The 27,094-nt window shown below is 35.9% G+C and overlaps 1 protein-coding gene across 1 annotated transcript in view; it reads right to left on the bottom strand.

The window, feature by feature from the left end:
- Positions 1-25,927, bottom strand: part of LOC117232170 (uncharacterized serine-rich protein C215.13-like) — a 64,998-nt gene extending 39,071 nt beyond the window's left edge. Inside the window, exon 1 of the mRNA XM_033491379.1 lies at positions 25,138-25,927. Coding sequence (XP_033347270.1) covers positions 25,138-25,194 — 57 coding nt within the window. The 5' untranslated portion in view covers positions 25,195-25,927. The remainder of the gene's footprint in view (positions 1-25,137) is intronic.
- Positions 25,928-27,094: the final 1,167 nt, after the last annotated feature.

Below are 27,094 nucleotides of genomic sequence, written 5' to 3'. Positions count from 1 at the left end.
AAGGATAATTTAAAAATATTTCAACTTCTTTTTCTAACTTATAGCTAAACAAATTTTTCCAACTACTTTGTTTTAAGAAAAATGAACACATACGATAGTCGAAATGACCAGTACCCAAACTTCAAAACTTTACACTATAGAAATCAGAAACTTTCCTATAACGATTAAAAAATATTTGAACTTGTAATTCACACAACTTACTTTGTTCTCCCCAACAATCAAAAAGGAGCAATAACTACGATTTCACACTGTGCATCTAGAATCATACGGATATACGGCTACTCTTTTTGATTCGACAAAACACATTATTCGTGTTCACGTCGTAACTCTACTGCATATCCAGTGCCATAATCTTCGGCTTCGAGGAACTCCTTGATAGGAGATTTGCACAAATCCGTAGAGTTCAAATACATACTGAGCTCTCCTGACGTATGTACGCATGTATATATTAGTTTCATACCCGTTGTCGCATTAAGTTCGCGGAATTAAACAGGAAATATGTCACATTGTGCGTTCATAAAGAGCGTTTAATTGCTCTTAAGACTCTGCTGTCGCGGATCTTCGCGTACGTCATCCGGTCGAAATGAAATCGCGCAAGTTCACCTTGGGGATGGGATCAATTTAACTTCCCATTAAATATCATTTCTGGCGTCGTTTTCACTTGTTTGTTTCATGTAATTTTATTTCAGCCTTTGTTCTTGAAAGAAACCATAACCTTTTATTGAATCTGACATCCGTATTAGGTTGAAGTTTAATTGCGATACTGATCGTGTGGAAATGAATACTTCAAACAAAGAAATTCTATTATGGATTGATTTTGAATGAGTGATTTTGTAAATATAATTTTTAGTATTTCTTCAGGCGAGACATTCATTTTTTAGAGATAGATCTTAATTTGTGATCACTGTATAGATATACAGGGTAGTCCACCTTACTTTATCAGTTGGAATATCTTGCTTGTTTTTTGATAATAGAAAGTGTTTTAGGCACCAGTTGAATGGTTTCGACGGAGACATAATTTAACATGATTAGTTTTTTTTCGTAGGTGAACGCGTAGAGGACATATGAGGGTCACCAATGTTTTTTTTTTTTTTTTTAATAGAATTGCATATCTTTTAATACATTAGTCAATTCAGCTGGACATTCTCTATAAGAAAATGTTCAGCTATTTATGTCGAAAACCTATTAGTTTGGCAGATATTTCAATTTTAATTTAGCAAATTTAACGTATGAAAAATAAGGAAAGACGCGGTATTCTCGTGTTTACGTTGCCTTTGTCTCTATGTAGTTATCAAAGTGAATATTATTTATAAATTTCTTTCATGAATTGTTAATTTAGGAAATCTTTAGTAAATAACCAATATTAAAATTTCGAATTAATTGAAAACAAAAATTAATCAACCTTTAATTGCTTGTTATTTGCTGAATAAAATAAAATAAATTTCAATCTAAGAAACAATCCGTAATCTCGTAAGTAAAATTAATAAGATATTAATAATACAGCTGATAATTGATCGACAACAACAGATAACCATTTTTTAACTCTCTAATATGTATTAAATAAAATGAATTGAATTTCGATATAGAAAATAACATCAATAATTATATAAGTGAAATTATCGAATATACATATGTACAGTGTTGCCGCACAAAGATCATTTTTCTGTTCTTTCAAATAAAACCGCAAATCATACCATAGGTAATCAATATCCTGAACATAGCAGACATCTCTCCTTAGGTCGTTATCCGAAATCAACATACAACAACAAGCAATGCAAACCAATCATCTCCCAACGATTCGATCTCTCGATGTCAGACCTCCCCCCCATTAATCCTCAATGATTGTGCGGAATGCCTGTACTCTTCAATTTTCAATCGAGGGCGAGTCGATTGTTCGCTGATGAGAAACGGTCCCGCCTCCAGTAAGAAAGAGATGAACAAAATCGTTTCGTTTCGATTCGAGATACTTCACGTTCTGGTACCACGGTCGGGGCAACAAAAATTCCATAGAGCTATGTTACACGGCCGACCACCAGGCGCCAAAAATTTAAATTGCCAGGGTGAACAGAAAGCAAACAGTAGTCAGGCATCCGGGCCGAAGGAAGCTCGTGAGGGAAGCGCGTCGCGTGCACAAAAGAAAAACAGATACGGTTCAGGATGGACCAGGACACGTGGCTGTTTGCTTCAGCCAGCCTGTTTATTCGTCCTTGCGAGGTCTTCCAACCCTACCGCGACTGGCGTCAACGGCCCAAATATGTATATGACGCAAGGAATGGCAGTGTTTAGATAAACGTACACGGTGAACTGAAAATTGCGGTATACGAGAAGTAAGGTAGCTTTGAAAGCTTAAAATGAAATAAAAGTCAAGGACAGTAATATTCTGTTAGATATTTCGCTTTCGACAAAATTATATTTGACAATCAATTAGGTACGCGCGTACTTGCATGATGACATACACTGTGAGTCGTAAATGGTATAGGTGGATTAAAAACGTTTCGATGATTTAAAATAATAAAAAAAAAAAAAAAAAACAAAAAAGGGAGAAGAACAGTAAAATTGCGATAAAAGTTTCGATTTTGAGAAAATTACATTTTGAAAGTTAGCTGAATAATAATAATAAAGTTGAGTCAATCCGTCGAATAATTTTAATTACATCGTTTTTAATCTTATAAATAATTCTTTTAATGAAAAAGAATAATTCTTTGGAATAAGTTCCATGTAGAATACAGTGACAAAAGATGATAAGTTCTAGAATAATCTCTTTCAATTTCTAGGACTATCACAGGATAGTAAAGAATATTTATACATTCTTTACATTGTGGATACGTAACTGCGTGGTTGTTACGATATAATATAATTGTCTATTTCGTAATTCTTAATCTTCGTCTTATTTTAAATCGCCGAACGCCCCTCGTGCTATTTGTATCATAATTTACAAGCCGTGCTGCATGTTCGTACACTAACCACAACTCTAAATTTCTAAAATCGGTACGCATACAGTAAACATAGCGAAACATAACCTCGAGGAAGCTGAAAGGGAGCCATGGATTAACCAGCTACACGGTGAAATTCCGCAAATGCGGACATAACTCTCAGGTGGTTTTAACCAGGCGCGAGGAAAACCACGGAGAATTGGTCTTTTTATCGAATTTGCCATCGAAGCCGTGTGACTCCGCAAGTACAACCGCTTCAGGGCGTATCGGAGCCAGATGGTAAGTAAAACTTGCTGGGAAACGCTTCGACTGTGAGAATCGATTGGTTTTATACGACGCCCCGGGTACCACGCGGTGGGTTCGACAAAAAGTCGGCGTCGATTTTGAATGAAATTAATGGTAACCGATGACGGGTTTTAGATAAACACCGTACACGTAGACGTTCAGCGAAAGTTCCAGCGACCACAAGGGATTCTCGTTCATACGTGAACTTTAGTATGTTTGTTTGTCGCAATGCATTTTACATTTAGGATCTAAATTTACAATTTTATTGTAAGAATATTAACAGATAGGGTGTTAGTAAATGCTGAGGTTCTTATCTGTATGTATAGTGTATTTGACATATAGTGTTAAAAATGGAATAGATTATTTCCATCGGATTCTAACGAAAAATGACTGCTTGAAGAACATTAGATATTTGTTTTTATTTGTTTATATATATGTTAACTTGAACTATATGAAATGTATTCTCTTAGAGAAAAAGTATATTAATTTCGTTGAACGATCATTCGTAACAGTATAAGTTAATATTTCTATATAATATACAATGTTTGATATTTAACTTTCCTTTTTTAACAAATAATTTCCACCCAAGTTTATTAAAATTCAGTTTCGTTGTGACTTCTATATTGAATACTTAAATTATGCATATCATAATGTGAAAATGTTACGTTATAAGAAATTTTTTTCAATTGCAAATACACAACTGTATGATTATTGTAGCATCGTCATCCGTTTGATTAATAAATATAATTGTAGATTTAAATCATATATTTTAGTATTATTATCACGGGCGTAAATAGGCTTTGTAATTAAAATGTGACGAATAAAGTGATGAGCTAATTACGTTGAATGTCTAGGTAGATTTTAAAAATACTTTTATATGTGGATTCTTTCTGGATTATCCTCGTGTTTACAAGAATCAAGAATTAGCTGCCTTCTCTTACATTTACAATGCTTCATCTGTATTCTATCGGTATAAAAACGAGACCGACGTAGTAATTGGTACATAAATTTTCTTATTAAGTTTCTTTGTCGCATTCTAAGTCTTCGATAAAATTGTCAACGAAATTTACGACATAATAAAACTGTATTTTCCTGTTGTTTTATATATTACTTCAAAACAGATAAATTAAGTGTTTTAACGTTCCAAATTGTTGAAACATTTGACTCTATAATTGCTATTTTCTTTTGTGTTTTCCTTTTCATGCCATCATCGAACAAGAAACAGCAGAAAAATACTGAGACAAACTGAATAACAACTAGGCTACAAATCGGATATAGGTAAATCTTCTAAAAGATTGCAAATTTCGTCCAATTTTACAAAAACAAAAGGAGTTAGAAAATCTAAATTACTTCTTTATTGAATTAATTATACATTCATGAAACAAACAATTATGTTGTCGAATAACAAATTCCACTTTACGTTGAAATATTGTTTCAGTAATTTTACAATCATAGAACATTTGACAATTATTTAAGTTTCTGTATTAATCTATTTAACATGCATCAGTTTGTTATTTTGTTCATTTTGTTATGTTTGTTATTTTGTTGTTATAAAATGTAATACATAGAATGTGATTCATATTTCATTATGAGTATAAATCTGGCCAAAGTGTTCCAAAACAGTAATGATCCCAAGTTTCTAAAAAAACTGAAATTAACTAATTTATAAAATTACACTAGGATAATACATGTTTAGGGACGAATTGTTTGAAAAAATTGGAAGTTCTACCTTAAACTAGTATAGAGTAAAAAAAGTATACTTGAGCCGATGTTTACTATCATAACAAAACATGCAAAGGCAGGAAAGAAGAGATCAGATACAGGTTTCCTCGAAACTTTTCTGAGCTGAACGCAAGGTTGCTCCGGTGAGAAAACTTCTGAACGATTACTAGCAACGATACCTGGCTGGATGGAAGAAATTACACGAGCGATACCTCTCGATTAAAATAATTGGATTAAAAGTCGAAACGGGAGCAACATGTAACGTGGTTCAAACGTGAATGTGACACAATCTTCGATCTACTTTCCTGCCGGCAAGAGGATTTACGAGGTAAACTCCTACGCGACAGCACGAAACCCATCGAGAGTTCGCAGGCTAGCCTGGTATTTTTTTTGCGACCTTCCTATCGGCGAATAAGTAATGGGCGCGATGTCAATGAGTTTGGCGCCATCGTGTTCCACCTATGCGTCTACACGTGTAGGTACACGGCAGATCTACAGCTCGATTCACATAGCCGATGGTCAAGTTTTAAATTGACGACCCTTTGTTTCGTAGTTTTACGGCGTCAAGTATAAATGTTATTTTACTCCCATTCTTTCCTTGCATTGTTAAGTAAGCATTGCGCAAAGCTACTGTTTTCTATAGGCTGTGATATAGATTATTTCTTTCATTATATTTCATTGATTGCGTAACTTTTCGAATAACAAGAATTATATTTGTGATTAGAGGAAAGAGCATGATAGGTTACATTTTCTGTTTCTTTATGCGACAGTGATTTTAACGACGAGAAAAATTATCTATTGATTTAATTTTGAGATCACGTTTGTATTCAGAAATATTGATTGTCATAAATAAAGTTTAGACATTTATGGAAACCCATATTTGTTTCACGTTAATTAACTCAGTAAATATTTGTCTAATACAATATGATAGCTCGCAGGAACTGTGACGATTGCATACATAAGATATATAACATCGGTTAAAGTAAAGATTACAAGAGCCAAAATTTAAATCAATTTATATATGCATAAAGTAACGTGAATACATTAATATTGAAAGTGCTGCGAGGTTATTACAGTTTCTTCCAGACGGAGTCTATAATTTTCCTATAAATCACCTACATTCAATAAACGAGCCGCAGCGTGTTGAATTTAAATCCTTTGAAAATACAATGTAACAAGTACTCTACACCAGGCGGAGTAAATCCAAAGTTGTAATAAAATAATTTATTACCAGGTTGCTGATCGACCTTTCCCCGCGCACTTTAAATTAATCTCTCGATCTCGCTCACGCACTTTGTCACTTCATTAAGAATTTACCTGCCATAAATCGACTTCCCTCCCTCTCCTTTAAACGGATGCAAATCACATGCACGCAGTAAATTAAGCTACGCCCTAAAAAGGATAACTTAAAATCGAACAAGCCGTGGATCCGCGAAACCGACGATGTTACGAAGAAATTACAACCTCGGTGATGGCAGAACGATGTCATAACAGGCAACACGCTTTTATACCTTCCGCGTGGTCCGTAAGCCAAAGGCTGCCGAAACAATCTTTACAACTCCCGTGACTTTTTGATGACGATCGCGCAATTAAACGATTCTAATTGTTTTATTTAGCAGAGCTTCGTTGTATTAGTTTCACAAACAGCCGCCTGAATTCACGTGCCGAAATACACACTGCGATCAAGAATATTATACAAAGGACAATTTCTCGGGAAGTTTTCAAAAAAATCTCGATCTGAAGATAAAAATAGAACACATCTTTAATAGTTACGACGAAATATTTTTCTAGGAGATAATTTCTTTACGCAAAAATTAATCAAAATAGTCGAATAAAATCTTGTCACTCGGTGTTTATGCAGATCAATTTTGTATATATGCACTTAATTGTTTAAGATACTGTTTATCAAATCACATTACTATAGTGATCTTTATTTGATTGATTTATTTAAAATGATTGAAACAGAGTGATACAACTGAAACAACTAAATTTGTTCAACTACTCAACTTACAACTTACAACTAACAACTCACAACTCACGAGTAACGACTAACTTTTGGCTGCAACTACTCGTCACTGCAACTAGTCGTAACTCACTAGTAACTAGTCGTAACTCACTAGTAACTAGTCGTAACTTACTTTCTACACCAAACGTCCTTTTATACCACATTTTTCGGTATTCCCACCACGCACATGTATTTTACAGCTGTTAATGACCCAAAATGGTCACGTACACCTTTTCCAATTACCCATTGTCCTAAAGGGATTTCCTATCCTTCCCGGTCCCTCAGCACTTTCATTGTTTTCTACCTGTAGTTTCCACGATACTACGTTATGTTTCTTAGTATCTTCCCTTTTCAGTAAGATGAAACCCAATTACCACAATTCTCCTAGAAACATGGTTTCGAATCACACGACACCAATTAATTAACGTTGTTCGAAAAGTGCTCATATATTACTCATTCCACGGTGTCTTAAATCATAAAGCTCCGATAAATTCGAATACTCCAGCCATTAACACCTGGAGGCGTGCATCACCTTGGTTCGTTTCCATCCATGCCTTTCGTCGACCAAACCTTCCTTCCCACTCAAAGGTCTTTTTTACCGTAACATTACCGCCCATTAATTTCCACCAATCGGTGCAATCAATCGCCGCTTGGAATATGCCAGTTAATACCTCAACTTAAAGTTCCTAGACTCGCAACACAGGAGTTTCTCGAAAGGAGTCGCGAAATCGCTTATCTGTGTCTCGACGCCTCTTAACCGCATGTTCGATGGATTCATGGCTTCCCTTATCTTCGTTCAATAAATTCCAGTACGCTTCAACACCTGGTTAAGTTCTTGACGTAAATTAGTCGTTGACGAAATAACCGGGTTGCATCTGATCGAAGCAGTTAGAGGTTGAAAAGTCGCAACCGCCAAGTAAATATTATCTCGCATTATGTTAATGACCAGTAATCGAGTCAACCGACTCTTATCTCGCCCTGTAGCCAGGGAACGTTCTGTGGATTTTTCTAGAACAATATTTAACGACACCTCGTAACGTTCGAGGGAAAATTGCTGAAGATAAAGTCGATTTGCAGGGTGTCACGCGCATCGTACACTTTACAAGGACCACCCTGTATACCGAACGATCCAGAGGCTAGCGCATCGGCGATTGACCTACACGACGCATACCATTCCAGAAAACCGGTACGAATAATCTGCCTGCGCAGCACCCTTCACGAAACTCCACCCTACACTGGCATTCGACTATATGTAGAAGCCTGTCCTCCTTCAGCACCACCCACATCTCGTTTCTTGACCGAATCTCCCGAGTCTTCTACGAGGAGCTGACCCTCATTCGAGCATCCCCCTTTGGCGCTTTGTCTTTTCTGCTCCGGGAACGTGCTCGAGAAAGAACGATAAGAGCTGTGCAACAAATAAATTTTGATGTGCTAGGTATATATATGAAGATTTTTGAGAGAATGTTTTATGGAGTTTGTGATTCTATTGCAACGTGAAAAGAATGGGTGACGTTTTTTTTTTATAGATGAAGAAGCTACATGGGGTATTTATGTTAATGTGACGCACGACTTTTTAGTCCAAACGGGTATACAAGTAGATTTACTTGTATTGAATGTGCAGCAAATAGCGACGATAAGAACTTTGAGATTTTTAAATGAGGACCACACAGCAATGATACCATATGTCTATTGTCTTTACATTTGTAACATTTGATGGTTAAAAAGAAGTATTGTAATGCGAAATCAGCAGCACGTTTCCTGCATGAACCAATAAGATACAAATTTGGTTTGAAGAAATAATTTTGTTTGTTAAATTGCGTGTTCATAATATCGCGATATTTGTAAAAATAACTAGGAATATAATCATGTTGAAAACGCTTCGTTACAGTAACGCTATATCAAGTAGTACATTATAATTGGTAGTCAAATTAAGTAACATTGAAAATAAATGTCTAGTTCGTCATAGTTATAATGGCAAATACTACAAATGGTAAAATACTAGGAAGCTTCCAAAAATATATTTATGAAGAGGAAAACAATCTATAAAAGCAAGATAAGAAAAATATGTACAGTTCAAATATAAAGCACGAAATACAAGAGTATTGAAATACAGAAGCCAACGTTGCAAAATTAATAGCAGCTTAAATGATAGATATAATTTCTTTACTATCCTAAACACGTCGATTCTGCAGAATCTTTAATCCATAAACGTAATAAAATCTTTCGCATAGACGTGCAATTTGTTTTCACTACCGGCAATTTCCATGTGACTCATTACAAGAACATTTTCCACTATCTAGAATCGATTTTACCATAGCGACCACGCACATCGACCGATTAATAGTCAGAGCTCGGCATCTGCAAACGACGATCGAGATTGTTCGTAATTATTTGTGATTAAGATCTAACGCTCGAGCGGGCTTTTCATAGAGATCGCGAGTACGTGGGACAATGCCGCCTATCAATTTCAAAGTGTCGCAATGATTTATCCGATAAATTGCCTAATGACACGGAGCGGATTTTAGTCGAAGCTCGATAGATACATTTGCACAAACAATACTGTTACGGCATGACCGATCGAAACGGTTATGACAATGCTACGGGGCGGACAGGCAAACTTGTGGCTCGTAGCTCGTATCTGTTGCCACGAAGTGAACGTTTATCTCTTTGTTTGATCGTCAGATTGGCCTGAGCTGGATCTACTGATGATTTCGTTAAAATTCTTTAGTTTTATGTCGACGCTACACGACAGAAGAACACATATCGATCGATGTTAACGTGAATCACGGTGTGTTTAAAAACAATGACGTCAATTTGCATTATATTTTAATAGCTTTTTAACGAGTTCCAATAAAGAATGAAATAAAAAGCGAACGATATTAACGTTACTTTAAACGATTTATGTGGAACCACTTGCATACTTGGTCGATATATGGAAACCATTTTTACGACGTTCGCTTGTAAACGTGTATAACTGTGCGACGGAATTGTATAAATTACTGTGGATGCAAAATCTCTTAAGATAAGAACCTTAAGAGATCCGCTTAAATAATTTATTTAAATAACTAGAAAATTAAAGTTGAAAATAATATCTTATGTTACAAGATGTGTGAAAGAGATAAATAGATAGAAATGATAGGAGAAAATAATCTAGTAAAAAAATAGATATTGGCATAATCCTAATACAGATGATAAAGAGCCATCTATTTTGTAAATATGTAACATATAACATAACTATATAATATAATTCTTATACAAGTACGAGATATACAAAATGTAGCACAGCAACGTTTAATCCATCAAACTTGTAAAAGTTACTGTTGGAATTTCATTTTAATTCGTCCCGAGTTCCATTTCTCTATGTTAGAATATTCTATCACGTTGTTTCTATACTTAGAAATGAGCTGTAGTAGCTCGTTTTTCATTTTTCCAGTTTACATAATCTATTCTTGTTGGAAAACAAGCAAATAAACCTTAGATTCTTAACTTTATAAAGTTATCTTCAATTAAAATGTACGAGTTGTTCCTCGATACTTCGTTACACGTAATGAAACACGCATATAAAAACTGTAAGTTTTAGATGGTTTTACAGCTACGAAACACACTGTATATTTAACGGTTCGCCCGAGTCCCGCGTTACACTGTTAGAGTTAAAACACAGTGAGTTATAGCGAGGCCAGCGAGCTGTAGGCAGACATTTCTCGAGCTTTATATCGCATCGACGCGAAGCGTGGCGAGAAACCTAGACGCGGGGGTGGTTGTAAGCGATGCCGCGTGACGATCTTGGAGCGACAGCGGGATTTTGCAAGGTGGTTCGTTTGCCTGGGACAGTTATTCGCTTGGAATCCGACTGGTCGTTGTTATCGTACGAGTCTAAAAATACCTGGCGCCATCCTATACGGCCGACACGAGCACGTCCGTCGTCCCAAGTGTGGCCCACCATACATTATTTCCAGAATTGTTCGCGCGGCGAAAGTTTCGCACTTTGGAACGCGCGTTTCTGATCCCGCCGACATTCCCCAACACTTTTAATCTTGTGCTTCTCTTCATTTCTAATATTCTATTTTTTGTTACTGCGTTTTTTGGTTGTTTGCCCTCTTGTGGTACAGGTAACTTGATTGTTGATTCCGCTTGGCTTCTTCTTTTAGCAGTTAGTTATAGGGTGCTCGAATGATTTGGGAGAATTTTTATCTAGTGAGTGTTACTGGTATTCACGAAAGATACTTTTATGGAAGATTGAGAGAGACGAGGCGGTTATCGATCATATTATCGTGGTAGTATTATTATTTTCGAGATAATGTAACTTTTTATTCTTGTAATTTGTGGATGCAATGGAACGATCTTTGTTAGAATTAAAAGTGAAATGAAATAACATTATACCGTCACCGTGTTTAGAGAAAAAGAGAAAAGTTTCTTACTTGAATTCCAATTATGGTGTATTGTAGTAATTTCACATTAATAAGTTACAAAGATTATTACATGACAGGGCAACGAGTCTAAGAATACTAGACATAATTAGCGAGGAATAACTATGAAATTAATTGTCAATGCATCAATGGATTTTTTTTTGTATTTTCGATTTCACCAAAATATTCAAATAATTGAGAAATTTTTATTTTTGTCCGATACAGATTCTTATAACAATAATATTGACTACGAGTATTCAATAACGTAAAGAATGAAACGAGCGAACAGGAATAGTATTTTGTTTCACCTAAAAATTAGTTTATTTTAACATACTCACAGAGTTACGCATCTGTTATTTTATGCTAAATTGTAAATATTTTGCAGACTAATTTAACTACCTATGTTTCTTTCGTTCCTCCTTTTTGATGGTAATAATATGTCTACTCATCTTTTTGAAACAACCGCTTAGGCGCCACCCATAACTTCTCATTCCAATGTGGACTAATTTGCATTATTTTGCATTGCTTTGCTATAAAAATGTAAACATATATCGTTGCGGTTCCTATAAAAGTTATGCAAATGAAGTGCATTTTATATCAGCGACAAAAAAGAATTCTTGCATATAATATATGACACAGATATTAAAATAAACAATAAAAATAGTTCCATTTAATTATTCTTGAATCGAAATGAATTTATGTGCGAATGAAATTTGATTGAAAAATTTCTCGATTTACGAACCAGTTTGGAAAATTCATTTTCGCGTTAATTGTTGCCTAGTAGTAATAGCAATAAAAACACTGAAACATTGCAACAAATTTTTATGATAATTCATCATAACGGATATTGTATTACCATTTGATATCTTAATTATTTATTAATTAATTATTCATATATGTGGAGTAAAAATGTAGTGAAAAAAACAAGAATATTCGAGATTCAAAGGATTATAAAAGGAAACTGACTCGAGTATGACCGACGAGGTATTGTGTAGAGAAAAGTAGATTGAATCAATTTGTCGCGATGAACATTTGGTCGTGCAATGACAGGAACTTGACAATACACCAGGCGGAATTAGTAATAAACAAAAGCACTTCGTTCTTGTTATGAACTATCGACGGATGTTCCTCATTGGTGACACAGGAAATGAGGGTAAGGGATCGTTGTCTGTGATTCGTTCTCATGTGACAACAAGGGCAAAGTGCTGCATCATATCATTGCACGACTAATCCTTTAAAAATTCCTTATGGGTCAATCAAATTTAAATCTTATATACTCATGAGTGCTTAAAGTAAAGGGTGAATTGAGAATGATTACATTACAATAAAGAATAATTTCATTGTCCTACAAATTACTTGATATTTTGATTACATCTATCGCAGCGTATGCACGATATAGTACCTTAACAAGTTATGGACTAACTAAACAATGTAAGCACTTGTTTCGATGAAACTGATGTTAAATTTTAGAGCATCGAATACATCAAATGCAACTAGAGAATTGCATTCTAAATACCGAAATAAAAATATCGGAATACGTTCAATATGATTTTACAAATATTTTCTTCCAGAGTTTCGAATAGGATACTCATTATGGAATGTCTAATTAAACAAAGATTCATTATTCTAAAATCAAACCGATGTTTTAAACAGAGAATGTATAGTAATACGGAAAGATAGAATTTGATAACGCTATAAGATAGAAACCTATGTAATTTTCTAAAATAAATATCCTATTAACTTATAAGGATAAACATGTAAATCCGTGATTATCAAATTAGTCTCCTCAACCATACGAAAGTTCGTATCTTATCTTCGGAACGCATTATTAAGATTTTATTCGCCTCTATAGAACACGCATTAAATGCCACAAAAGCTTTTAAACCTGGTCCCTCGTGTTTCTCTCATTCTTGCGAGATAATCCTTGATCTCAGGAAAATACGACGACCTCCCGGCATACGAAATCTGGCTAACATTTTTTCCAGGCTGAACGGTGCTATAGACGAAAAACACTCGTCGTTTTCGCCGTTACACTGTACCGTTATCAAGCCGCCGCGACCTTAGGTACACATTCGCCACAATGCAACGCGCAAATTCCGCGCGTCCCCTAATGCTTCCTAACGGTACATCGAACCTACAGACCTATCTTCTCTGTTCTTCCGCTTCCTTATCGAGGCACCGCCACCTTCTGCCGACGTTTAACAAGGTTAATAAGAAGCCGCGCATTATGCGCGACGTTTCAGCGGAACGTTGACAGAGCGTTACAAGCTTTACAAGAAACTCGCATCGAGATTTTGCGGTCGCAGACAGGAGAAAGAAATGCATCCTGGATACTGGGAATATTCTTGCGGGACAGACAACGGCACTTTCCACCCGTTGGGATTGGTATAGTGTCGCGTAATCCTATGGCGATGTTATGAAATTGTGCAAAGAAGTTAGAAATAGTTGAATTTTATTGTTCTTTTGGTGGCGAGCTGCAAAGGAATGTGAAAATAATATGCTTGTGAAGGCTGATTTTTTTTATACACCCCTGTTCAACACTTGTGGAAATTTAAATATTTAAGCAACTTGAGAAACTGACAGGAAATGATCACAAACATTGTGAATTGTTATCTTAGTTAAAACAAACGATAAGGAATGGAGATTTGAGTAAGGTAATCTGTCTTGTAATAGGGCAAATTCGGTTATGAACGATTTCTAAGCGACTCAATAACTTTTTCGACAAAATCAAATGAAAAGATAGTTTTCATGTAAAATTGATTGAATATATTGAAAAGAATTGTCTTATTGGTTCCACATTATGAAAGATCATTAGCAACGCTGTACAGTCTATATCTAAATCGTTAACTAATATCTGGTAAGTTACAATTTCTGGTACAGTTTTGACGTGAATAAAAATAGCGTTAGATTTATTAAATTTTCCTTTGAATTTAATAAGCTGTTCATATTGTTTGGCAGATTTATTACCTTTCTCGCAACCTCCTATATTTTGCATTCCAATAGGACATGCTTGATGATAGTTGATGTATTACGTTATTCATAGATTGAGAAATTCGGCTTATCTAAGAAATATGACTTTTCTTAGAACAGCAAATTGTGTCTCATCGTATTTCTTATCTGTAGTATTCGTATTATATGTTTGCATTAATATTTATTAGCTATATACAAACAATCTAAATTATTCTACATTCAAATCCTACTAGGTATACATATATTCTACTTCCCACTGGCGTTTAGTTTACTAAATCATGTAGTACGATCTTTTGTAATTTACATTTCATGTTGTAACAGTATCGATTCGATTTCAATATCGTTTCACTCTTGCTAAAACAATTCAAACTTCCAGCAAGAGAGAAAAAGTGTTACAAGTATAAACGTAAGGTTTGATGAAAGATCGATAGAAGTATTGCCGGAACTCGAGCGTTACGAAAGTTTCTGTTACGTTGTGGCAGAGCACAGTTACGAGGAGTGATGTGGGACACGTCTGGCATTCCAATGTATCCAGTTGACCAAAAAATTCGGATTAATTTGCAAGTAGAGATCACTAATCAGTCTTCCCACGAATTTTTACCTAACTTTCAACATACAGTACCTAGATGTCACAACACTTATCATCGACCTACGCCGAATTAAGCACGCGTAGTATTATCATGTAATCACTGTATGATATGCCTATTCTACGATCCTCTTTTGGGATTCAGAATCCCGATGTTTCGTATATATTTCGATATATCTGATAGTATAAAAAAATGTTACTCTTTCTACTTCAGTATTTAAACAACGTGAATGCTTTCGTCTTCCTCTGCATACCTGAAGTAAATTAAACATAAATACAAAATTAAGTTTCCTAATGAACTCGCAACAAAACAGAATTGAGAAGAGCTGTGAAAGCTTGTGAAATTAAGCCCATAAATCTCATTTAAAATTCTCATTAAACCAATCTATACCGTAAATTACTGCCATCCCTATTAACGCCTGATCTACTGTACCAGATTCTGTGACCTATTGCTAGCATCCAAACTACAGACACGCTAGACTAACCTTAAGAATCGTCAGATTTTACGCTTTCATGATCTTTCACGCCATCATCGTTTCAACCCTGCATTACCGTCCAAATGTTCCCTCGAAATTATTATTATCTCAATCTTCCCACCGACGAATGTTCTCCAGCGATCATTTACGAGTTGGACTGCAACCAAGTATCGTAAAAACACTCTTCGACAATCAACGCTAGACAAAGACGAAACAGTGGAATCTGGTAGCAGAACGGTCTTCGTGATCTCTTTTCTAGTGTACCGTTGCGATCATCCTGCGAAACATCGGCGACCGATGCCAAGGAGAGGACTATAAAGTCTCTCGTAATATCGATGGACCGGTTTTCACCGATGGTTTCTAGAAACAACGCGCAAGGCTGCGGGATTTTAACGACGAGCAAAAAGTGGCCCGCGTGAAATTGACCTGACGTTTCCTACAGAACTGGATCGTTTCTTCTGTTTACCCTTTTTCTTTCTTTCTCCTAGCGCAATTCGTTCCACGAAGCTTTTCCCATTACATGCTAACGAAATCAATTTAGTACCTATTCATTTATTAGTTTTGTTATTATCGTGTACTTTAAATTTTTCAAATGCTTTTCTAATCAAAAATATTTCGTACGCCGTAGTCGGTATACAATGGCTACGAAAAGTATTGGCACGTCATTGTATTTATTATAACATTTGCTTACTGGTTAATTGAAAGTAAGTATTTTGAACATTCTGCGTGAAAACGAAAATTTGATATTACGGAAATGAAATGCAAATCTGATAAAAAAATGTTTCATCGTCGAATAAGAATATGTGCCAATACTTCTTGTAGTCGATGTAAGTCATTTATTAGCGTAAGGATTAAAAAGAAGTTTGTCGATACATTAATTATCGCTATTATTGAATCGATAAAGAACTATTTTATACATTTACGTCAAATTGTAGTATCAAATATCATATGTCGTTAATTTTTCTACAACTTTTATTAAATTTGTAATTCAGATTAACTTATAAACGTTTAAACATCGATACATCGACTAGCGGAAACAAAAAATGATAATTAACGATGATGAAGGATAAGCAGTTGTAATTAACGAAGTAATCAAAATATGAAATTTATATATCGATGTATAAGAAAACGGCGCTTAATTATCACGTTGCAGAATTTTACGTGACATTGTGGCAAAACAAGAGCCAGAAAAACGGCAGATTGGAGTTCAACGCGATCTTTCAATGTCAATCAGGCATTCGTTCTTTCATGTAGGTGCATCACCGAATGTCAAACACAGAACCGTAAGGTAGTGACCGGAGTGTAGTGATTTATGCGCATTTTTTGCAACTTCTGGAATGCGTGATATATTCTCATATACGTAAAAAGTTGAACATATTTGATCCGTAACAATAGCGAATATTTTTCCTCTTCTCAGATGAAGCTGATAATTATTATTTACTCTCTATTATAGAAATATTAAGAAAAAGAAAGCGAAGGAAAATACGATGAATAACTCAAGGCGATGCTATCGCTAGTTATATGCGAATCTGATAAAAGGATGAACATGTCAGGTCAGGCTGATAGAGAATAACTTGTCATCGACAAATAAACATGACGAAGCTTGGAAGATTTGTTATGAAGATTTTGAATCGCTGGCATTTGGAAATATTAGCATTTTTTAGAACCTTTAACATAGTTTTTCATAGTTTTTCACTGATATTTTATCAGTGATAAATTAAAGGTCGTTTCAGTCACACTTACTTTCTCAGATTCAATTATTAACGATACGTGACAAACAGAACAAATGACAAAATTAAACTTACCATATCACATTTAATTACCTTAACTTTAATTACTTTAAAATACCGTACAAAATGAATTACAATTTACTAACTCGCCATGAACACAAATGATATACGGCTTATCTTTGTCACAGCTTATCTTACTGCTTCCTACTGAAACATATCTACCGAATCTGAACCTTTTATCGGTACCGTAAGTCCGTATAAATAATGTCAGCTATGCAATAAATTGTAGCAACGTCCATATAACGCGAAGCAATATATAAATTAAAAAAAAAACAGCAGATGACTTCGACTCGCAAGAGACACTTCAGACAAAAAGGATAAAGAGAATGTATCTTTGTAATCCAAGCATTAATCACAAGCATGGTACGACCTGGTAATAATCGTAATTAATAATAATTTAATATAATCCAGTGGGTAGAACATCAATTTCACGTGCACCAATCGTCTGGTCGGCTAAGATCGTCCCCTTTGACCATGACCTTCGGTCAGTATAACCTTTGAACAAAGGCCACGAGCCGTGACACGCGTGAAAAACGCGTCATCCTCTATTAAACGGGTTTTATGTCTACCCCCCGTCGAAGAACTTTTTCTCTTTGTACAAAGAGTCTGCCTGCTGTTCAATTTTTCGAACTGCGCCCTCTGTGGCATTTCAATCGACGATCTGAGACGTGCGGGTCACTCGCAGGGATGCGTTCTATTCTTCTCGCTGAAGGAGTCTTGTTTGCACTGCGGCTTACATACGCGAGGCAAAATTGCGTAAGGAATTGCGCAAAGGGATATTGCACTGAGATATTGAGTTCAAGTTGTATGTACATACTTGTATCTGTAGAGGAACTTTGGCTGACTATGTCATTTATGCAATATTTTGTTTAGATGATAGGATTTATTAGTTATTGAAATTACTATATTCGATTGTTTATGATCATTTCTAGGTATTATGTATTCATTATATAGGCACATTTCTCTTAGATCGATAGATCGTTGTTAAGTATTCTACGATTTTTACATCACTAAATACGTATCTTTCAACGCAATCTAATAGTATACTTAGCTATTATATTCTAAGTACAATTTACGTGTTTATCAAATTAATCATTTTACATGTAACGAACTATTCATATACAAGTTTCTTTTATCTAGTACAAATATGAAGATGATAGATTTTATTATCAAAATTAATGGTACAATTTCACATTGAAAAACATAAATAAATTACTATGTACCAAACTTAAATTCGATTATCTCAATTAACAGGGTGAACAAACATTGAGCTTTGCTAAAATTTACCACCACTACAAATCTACAGTACCGTACATAGAAACGTTATGTACTGTGTCATATTAATGTTGCAAATTCTGCTCTAAATAACATCGAGTACCAGCGTAAAATCTGATTTGCAAGGCCCATCAAAATTTTGCCGCGCTCTCGAGATTCGCGATATTAACCAAGGCATAGGCGATCAAAACGTAGCAACATTGTCTATACAGGCATTACGAATATACTTAAAGGAGTTATCCCAAGCATCAAATGTACGCCAGTTTTTGCCACCAACCGGACATTGGTGGTCACTCGTTAACACAGCAGGGTGTATCAGCAGTTGGTATCAATTTTCGCCAAGTTCCAGGACCCCGTTGTTCCAGCCGTTTCGCGATTTAATTAACCGGGACAGGCCCGCACGCTCTATATCGTTTGTCGTCACTTCCCCATGGCCGATAACCTTCGTTTGCTCTTTTTTAACCGCGGCATATCGTCTTTTAAACTGCTCGTTATCCAATTATCTTGGACCTTTGAACGTGCTTCTGCATGCTCCACTAATTAAACTTTGCACCGGAGTGCCGCGTATTGCAGCCGCGGACGAATTAAAAAACCATTCGAATGTTTCGTGGTGTCGCTTTTAACGTTCGAATCATGCCGCTGTTCATCTTTGTTGCGTCTTAATTCGACCAGGTCACTTTGAGAAAAGGACGAAGCTCGTCGGATTATTGACGTGGTAAATGAACCGCGGAGAACAATTGATGGATTTGTTTTATGAATATTGAAATATTTCTAGCTTTCATTTCGTGTTTAATATTTGAAGTTTTTTAGTTTTCCAAGCTTGGGTAATTTATATGGCGAAAATGGATAATTTCATAGTATCAGATTTTTGCAGTCGTAAGAAAGTACTATCAAATGACACGAAAAATATGTTTGTTCGTATTTAAATGCTATGGTAAATTCAATAGTGCGGAAACACTTTCTGTATAATATTATGCGTCTTATCCTTTCGTATTTTCTCATTGCAAAAATTTAACTTTATTTAGAAATAATCTGAAAATAGAACAACCAACACAACTAATACTGCAAACTACTACATGTCTATTCAAAATTCTATCAGGAAATTATTCTAAACGATTTAAATCACTGAAATTACAAAAAGTATAACGAAACCCTCTAAATAAATGCTCACAAAGTTTCCTACTAACCGATATATAATACAAAAACCACATAATTTATTACAAAACATTAAAAATATCATTGCCAAAATATTATGCAATACCCCCAAGCAAGATATTAATCACAATCCCTAACAAGATGACCACATCATCTCACAGTATAAATTCGCCTCATAAAAAACATAACAAACAATCTTATCCCGTAATCGAAATTTTGATCTCATTTTTCCTCCATCCTCCTTCAGTAACCAGCTACGGGTCATTTATAGAAATCAGAGCATCGAGATCAGCCACTTCGTAATTATCAAAAGCGCCGTGTGGATTATTAATCAGGCGTTCATGCCGAATACTTTTCAAAGAAGCATGGCCGATTAATTGCGTTAATCGGTCGTTAATCTCCGAAATTCTTGTTACTACTATCGGCCGCGAGGCGCCCTTTTACAGTCGCTAATTACGCTTGCGTGACGAAGCTCGATACTCTCGCGCGATTCTTGCCACGTGCACACATATAGTCCTCGCGGAGGCCCGCACGTTGCCTCGGCTGACCTCCCCAGATGCTATCCCACTTGTCTTGAATTCCTTCGACTTTTCTCTTTGGCCGCGATACAGTAATACGAGCTTTTAATTGTTTTTATTTAGCTCCGGGACACCGCGAGTGTTGCGTCAGGAATTCGAATGGACGCCACAGCGGTATTATCCTGACGGAATTTTCAGTTTTTCGACTCGAACGAACACGGTATACTGACGAACTGGGAATTTTAAAAATAACGGAGAAACACACTGACGCTTGAAAGCAGTGATTTTGAACAATACTCTGGTTTCCAATTGAAGTAGATTTGAGTGGAAGCTTCACAATTGGAAGATGGATGTAGAAAAGTTTGATTCATTAAGTTTCGGTAGAAGAAAAAGAAGTCTTTCGGAAAACTGATCTGAGCTTTAAGAAATTTCTACGATAAAAAGGAATTAAGTACTCTATATAGGAACTATAGAAAGTGTTGCAGATATCAAAAAAATAGTAAAAGAAACGGTGCATATAGTATAGAATAATATACTAATTCATTAAACATTATGATACTACAATGTATATTTTACTTTTGGTATTTCGTATATTCTTGTATATCATATACATTCTTATACCCTTAAGTTGCTCATAAATGTACAGATATTCGCAGTGTAGTAATAAATAAGCAGAGCGTAATACACGTACATTGTGAAACATTTTACATACTACTAAAAGGGTTAAAGAAACATTACAATGAAAGATAATTACGTGCGGATAGTCGTCACGGGTATCTCTATTATACTTGTACTATAATGAGAAACTCGTGTAATTATTAGAATGATCAGTACCTACCTAAGTCACTAGCTGCTTAATTGTAAGCGGTTATGATTAATTAATGTACGAGATACGTTCTATAAACACACAATTAGAATATACGCGTAAGAATCAGTTTAACATTTTGTTATTTCGGTCGAGTACAAGTAACGAGATGTTTATGACTAAATATTGAAGTGCGAGAATAATAGCTGTAGTAGTTAGGTATTGTGCAAGCACAGCATGCTATTTGTTCATTACAAGAGCGTAATAAATGCACACGAGATCCTACTATTTATATAATATACCTAAACTATCATCAAGCGTGTCTGTGGAAAAGCTTTGCGAGACACTGAAGAATGATATTGCACTAAAATTTACATATAAAACGTTTATATAAATAGATGCACTATGTCATGCTACAGAAATATACGATACTTATATAGAACGTGTGTAGGATTTACTTTACAAGTTCAAAGGAAGCATTATTAGGTTAACGTGAAGATTTCCAGTTTCTCCGAAGAATAGGACGTTACAATGCGTTACAATGGTCGGTGAATTTAATGCAATGATTTATATTCTTCCAATACGTGCAGAGAAAGTGAGTGCAATGTACAAAATTTGCGAACTGGCGTTTCAAGGAATGCGTGAAAAGAATATCGATTACTCGTATTTTATTCGTCGCAACGAGCGGACAATAAGTTCGTACTTAACGTCAAGTGTCACCGGAATTTAAGGGAATGCATTGTTACACAGAATTATGCAATTTGATACTATCAAAATTGTTATTTTATTTATTGTTGCAACTAAACATATATCGTTACGACATTTTTATAACTTTAACAATATCGTTTGTCATAATATTAAAATATTGAGAAACATTAAAAAGTATGGAAGATATTGAAATTTTGCTTTCATGTAATTGTACCTCTGGTGTTTTATAGGAATTCGTCAATTTATAATCCACATTTAACAGGTTTATATCTTTGGATCTAATAAGCGGTTCTCATATTCAATTATATCATGTTAGAATCCTACTTTTACTCATAAAAGTACTTGTACATAGAATATATTTTCATCGTTATGCTCTAAACATTCCAATTCCTTCAAATTCCATAATATTATGGAATCTAGATGGAAGGAGAAGTAACAATGGAGAAATTTTTAGCAAATCGTTTGAATTTCTCTTAATCAACGCGCCGTTGAGAAGTAAAATTCCATCGTGTGAATGGATTGGCAAAGAATAACCAATGAAATGTTGACTTAACGCAACGTTGGCGCTTAATGGATTAAACGACACGGCTAATCACGAATCGAACCTTTGCGCCGATTTTTGACATGACAGGATCTCGTGCAGAACATTTCAACTAGCTGTGCTTGCGAGTTCCATTGCACAAGATAAATCATCGAAGCGTAATCTTCCGAAGGAACCATGGCAGCTTAACATTCCACCAGCTTGCATAACGAGAGTAGCGTTCACCGGCGACGACGTGTGTGCATTTGCACGTGAACCTCGGTCGAGCATGCACAATCGTCCATTCGCCGTGTATCCTGCGTGAAGTATAGCAATCACCGGCGAGATAACGCCTGTATCCTTGACTCTAGTCGTACACCTACCGATGCGTGTGTCATGCTGTGTGTGAATGCCACTAGATTCGCTTGCACGCATCGAGATAGAATAGTTTTGTTACAGCCGTAATAGAATAACGCTCTCTAACGATTAACGCGTTGACTGTCACGGTGATTATCGATGACCCACGTGACTAAATTTTTTAGAATAATCAAAGTAAGATGAGTTTCGTCGGCTAAATAAAAATTCATGACTTGGATAACGTTGTCAGAAGAAAAGTGAAATATTATGCGATACGATGTTTTGCAAAAGTTAACTGTTATGGCATAGTATGTTCCAATCGATCGCAACAGCAAGGGCAAGATATATAAAATCCGCATGGCAGTCAATGTCTTAACGAAGTTGTCATCTTAAGAAAAGTTGTAAGAGTGCGTTGAACGTTATTAAATATGACGGGGCAACGTTGATGAAATCAAGCGGAGAAATGTCACGGTTTGCGTGCGAGGAAGAGGTGTTCTTGGCAGCGCAACTGTCCACGCTCGAGGCGCGTGAAGGTTAATGTTAACGGGTTCGTGATAATGACTTTTTGAGTGATCGTCGAGTGGTCGGGTTGGATACCTTGCTTCGATCGGTAGTGCCGCCGGATGTGGTTAAGTGTGTCGTCGTGGGGTAGGTTGTGATCCGCATGTCAGAAAATTTTTATGGAATCGGTAATTCAGGGAGTTGGCGAAAGAGTGGTGGCGAGTATCTTTTTTATATATGTGATACCGTGGTAAATATATAAATAGAAATGTACTCATATGAAATTCAATTTATTTTAGTTCTTTGTTGCTTGAAATAAAAATTTGCATATCGTTTTAGACATATTTATAGTGCTTCAAAATATTAGAAATTAGAATATGGAGAAACAAATAGAAATAAAATTGTTCATAACACAACTATTATATATAGTTGAATTTGTGAGTAAGTTCTACGAAGAATTCGAATATTTTGAAAATTAATTGTTTCGATAATTATGATAACTTTCGCTGATACTTTTCGTGTATAAATGTTCCATTACTATTTAAACGAAAGATCATACAGGGCAGCGAGATGATTTATGATTGCAGAATTTAACAATAGGCGTTACTGTCTTGGTGAAAGTCTATTGTAATAGGGATGATTGCAAATACCTGAATTAACAATTTCAACCGGTGTAATTTGCACATCATTAACACGGTATTGCTAAAAAAATGCTCACCCGTTAACAATATATAATCATCGTACTGTAAAATATAATTAAATAGTTACAAAATATAATATTTTAAGACAAAATTACAGGACTAACTTAATATTATAGAATATTATTATATAGAACCTTATAGTATCTACAGTTACTTTCGAAAGACATACTCAACTTTGAAATTAAGTAAAACATTGTTAAACATGCTATAGGAACATTGATGAAATCACCGGACAAAATGTCACGGTTTGTATATAAAGGGTGTTGTTTCAGAAAGTATATGACGGATCGCGTTGAGGACGTAACAAAGGTTGATGTTGGCGAATTCATGACATTTACGCCTGTGATGTAATTTGGAGTTATTTAAAGTAAATGTAATTTATGAAACAGACAACTATTCTTAGGCACATTGTCATTGAGATTTTTCATTTTATAAATTACATAAGTTATATTATAGTATATATATCGAGAGTATAAAATCTGACGATGCATAAGTGTTTCGTAAGTTTTGAAAATCTTGAAATGAGATTACGCATTCTTAAAACATCAGGAAGTTATAAATATTAATGTTATACCTGATGTTCGTAAATGCATCTCGATTATAAGAAGTGGTATTAAATATCATTCTTTTAAATGCATCTGATTTCAATTAATATCCGTTTTCATAAATATGCACGAGCTTTTTTTTACTTAGTAATAGTGTATTCCGAGTAAATGGCAATAATGAATAAATAAATATATTTACTAAATAATAAAATATGTACAATATTTCTATTTACTCATTATTATTCATTGCAGAATATTTTATTCGTTTAATATACAACTAATACTACTAAAACCGCTACGGGTCAACGATCTCTGGTTAAAAGCTTACAGAACGAGATAGCACACGAAATTGTGTGCGTCTAAGGTATACGTACGATCAAGTTTAAATTCCACCGAGTTCACCGTGAATGTTACTCTTACCAAACATAGCGTTTAGGTACAGTACAATGCATCTCGAAAGTACCTCAACCGTACCGGCGATACTTTACACCAAGTGACCACACGAACGAGCTAAGCCGCTCGTAAAAATAATTCACGTTCGAACTTCGTCTTTCGAGCACGTAAACAAAAGCATCGCGAACTCGAGTGATTTAAAGCCGATAACTCGCCTCTTAAATTTAACATTCCGAACATGAACGAACTTCTCGACGACGAGTACAACACATTACGTATTTCCACGAGCGATGTGACGTTCGTTTCGCCATAAACAATGAAAAAGCCAGGCTTCAGGAATACGAGTCTACCTATTCTACCGTACAGGACTTCGCGTAAAAAGTGAAAGTGCCGCTTACCGGTGACCATCTTATCAAATCTATTAGAAACGGCTATCCAAATGAAACACATGCACGTGTTCACGATAATTTAAAGAATGCTACTCACCAGCAGGAAAAGTACCGTGCTCGTGGCAGTCGCTTCGAACGATATTCCGCACGCCATTTCTCGCGATCGAACCACCAGGCTCCTCCTCTACCAGACCATCCTGAGACTTGTTAGCGAAGCATGCGGCCCTTGGCTTTGTCGAGCTTCTCTTTGATTAACCTCGAATCACTTTTCCACCACAAAAACCACCACGATGTTCGAACCGGCAATCTCCTCTCCCTTTCTTTATCTTTTTCTCCCTCAAGTCGGCACGTTCGAAACGTAAGGATCAACGATCGCGGATGATCGAAGCGCAATTTCAAGCTTTCAACGAGCGGCTCGTGATCTTTAGAAATCCCAGTCGATCATGGGGCACGATTTCAAGCAGATGGTGCGCCCCGACACGGATCGATCGAAACGGAACGCGATCGATCACTGTTTCTCTCTTGCCTGTTTCTTTCGCTAATCCGTGTATCCGACTCACGTTCTACAAATCGACCGTGGACAACGAGCAGTTCACGTATCAACGACGTTCGTTTGATCCTGATCTCCAAGTTGTACCGTGTTTCGATTGACCGTGATCAATCTTCATCGACGAAACGACGCGATTCGCGAGGACTAGACGACGCGGCCGTGAGAGCCCAGTCGTTTCGATGATGATCACGCAAGCTTGTCTCGTGCTCGTTAAAAGGTGACGATTGCACGGTCCTAACCGTAGCACAGGGCTCGGGCAACTGACAGCGGGTCAGAGCCGCGGCACACGGCGCCACGCCGCTCTCACAGCTGATCCGAGAGAACCGATCGCCTCTACTCGCCTCTCTACCCTCTCTCTAACACGCGATTCTCAACCTCTGCCACCGTGTGCTCCCTACGATTTACCTCGGCTAACCGGAACGTCATGAGAGCTTGACGAATCGCGCCCCCCCCCCCTCTAGCGCCCCTACTGATACGTGTCATTGTCGAATCGAACGGACAGGGATCTTTCGTGGATATTGGAACCGAGATATCGGGGAATATTGGAATAGCGTTGCGTTCCTCTGGCAACATTTCTTCGGATTTTTTTCGTTTCCATTTAATTGACTGACTGAAAGGACAGGTAGTCGATGGATAGTGGAAGTGGGCGGAGAACGAAACGAGAATGTTTGCTTGATATGCTTATCAAGTTTCCTGAACACTGAAACCGTGATATCGGATGAATTTCGAGCAATGTTGCGTTCCTCTGGCAAGATTTCTCCGGGCTTTTTCCGTTTTCATTTAATTGACTGAAGGGACAGGTAATCGATGGATGGTGGAAGTAGGCAGATAGTGAAACGAGAATGGCTGATATCCTATGAACACCGTTGTATTTATTAGCATTTCCATATTAATTAATTGGGTCTAAATACATCATACTTTGTAGTATCTTTATAGGGTTATAATAATGATGTACTATGAAAATGAAAAAATTCTTCATTAGAATTCTTCAGCTCAAATTATCATTCATCTGTAGTTACGTGAACATTCTGTAAAATGCATGTACGTGTGATTCTGTAAAATGCATAGAAATTCACAGTTGATAATTTGTTGCTAATTGTATGCGAAACGCAAGTCATATTCGGTAAATTCTCGAAAGTGAGTTTGCTTCGTCTCCTGAATTTATTAGCGTTACAAGATCGAATTGAGGGAGTGTTCACTCGAAACATTGCGTTCTATATTCGTGTTCTGCATACGTAAATTTTGAGTGAAAGAGTTTTACAAGAAATGAAACTTTAAATATCCCCAAGAATAAGTCTCAATAAACTTTAAAATAAATTTTAAATTTCCTTTACATTCAAGTAAAAGGAACTAATTAGATTCTGTCCATTAATACGCATCAATGATAGAAAGATTACAATATCGGCAATATTAGGGTTGGATTTAAAACCTGTCCTAATAATTTTAATTTCTATTATTAGTGGGACATTCGTAGATAAATTCGCTTGTGGACCTAATTTTGATT

This window comes from Bombus vosnesenskii, unplaced genomic scaffold (genome assembly GCF_011952255.1).
Source record: "Bombus vosnesenskii isolate JDL3184/JDL3185 unplaced genomic scaffold, Bvos_JDL3184-5_v1.1 scf7180000013263, whole genome shotgun sequence".
NCBI lineage: Eukaryota > Metazoa > Arthropoda > Insecta > Hymenoptera > Apidae > Bombus > Bombus vosnesenskii.
Note: the sequence above shows the minus strand (reverse complement) of the source record. Positions and strands in the feature narration are given on the sequence as shown.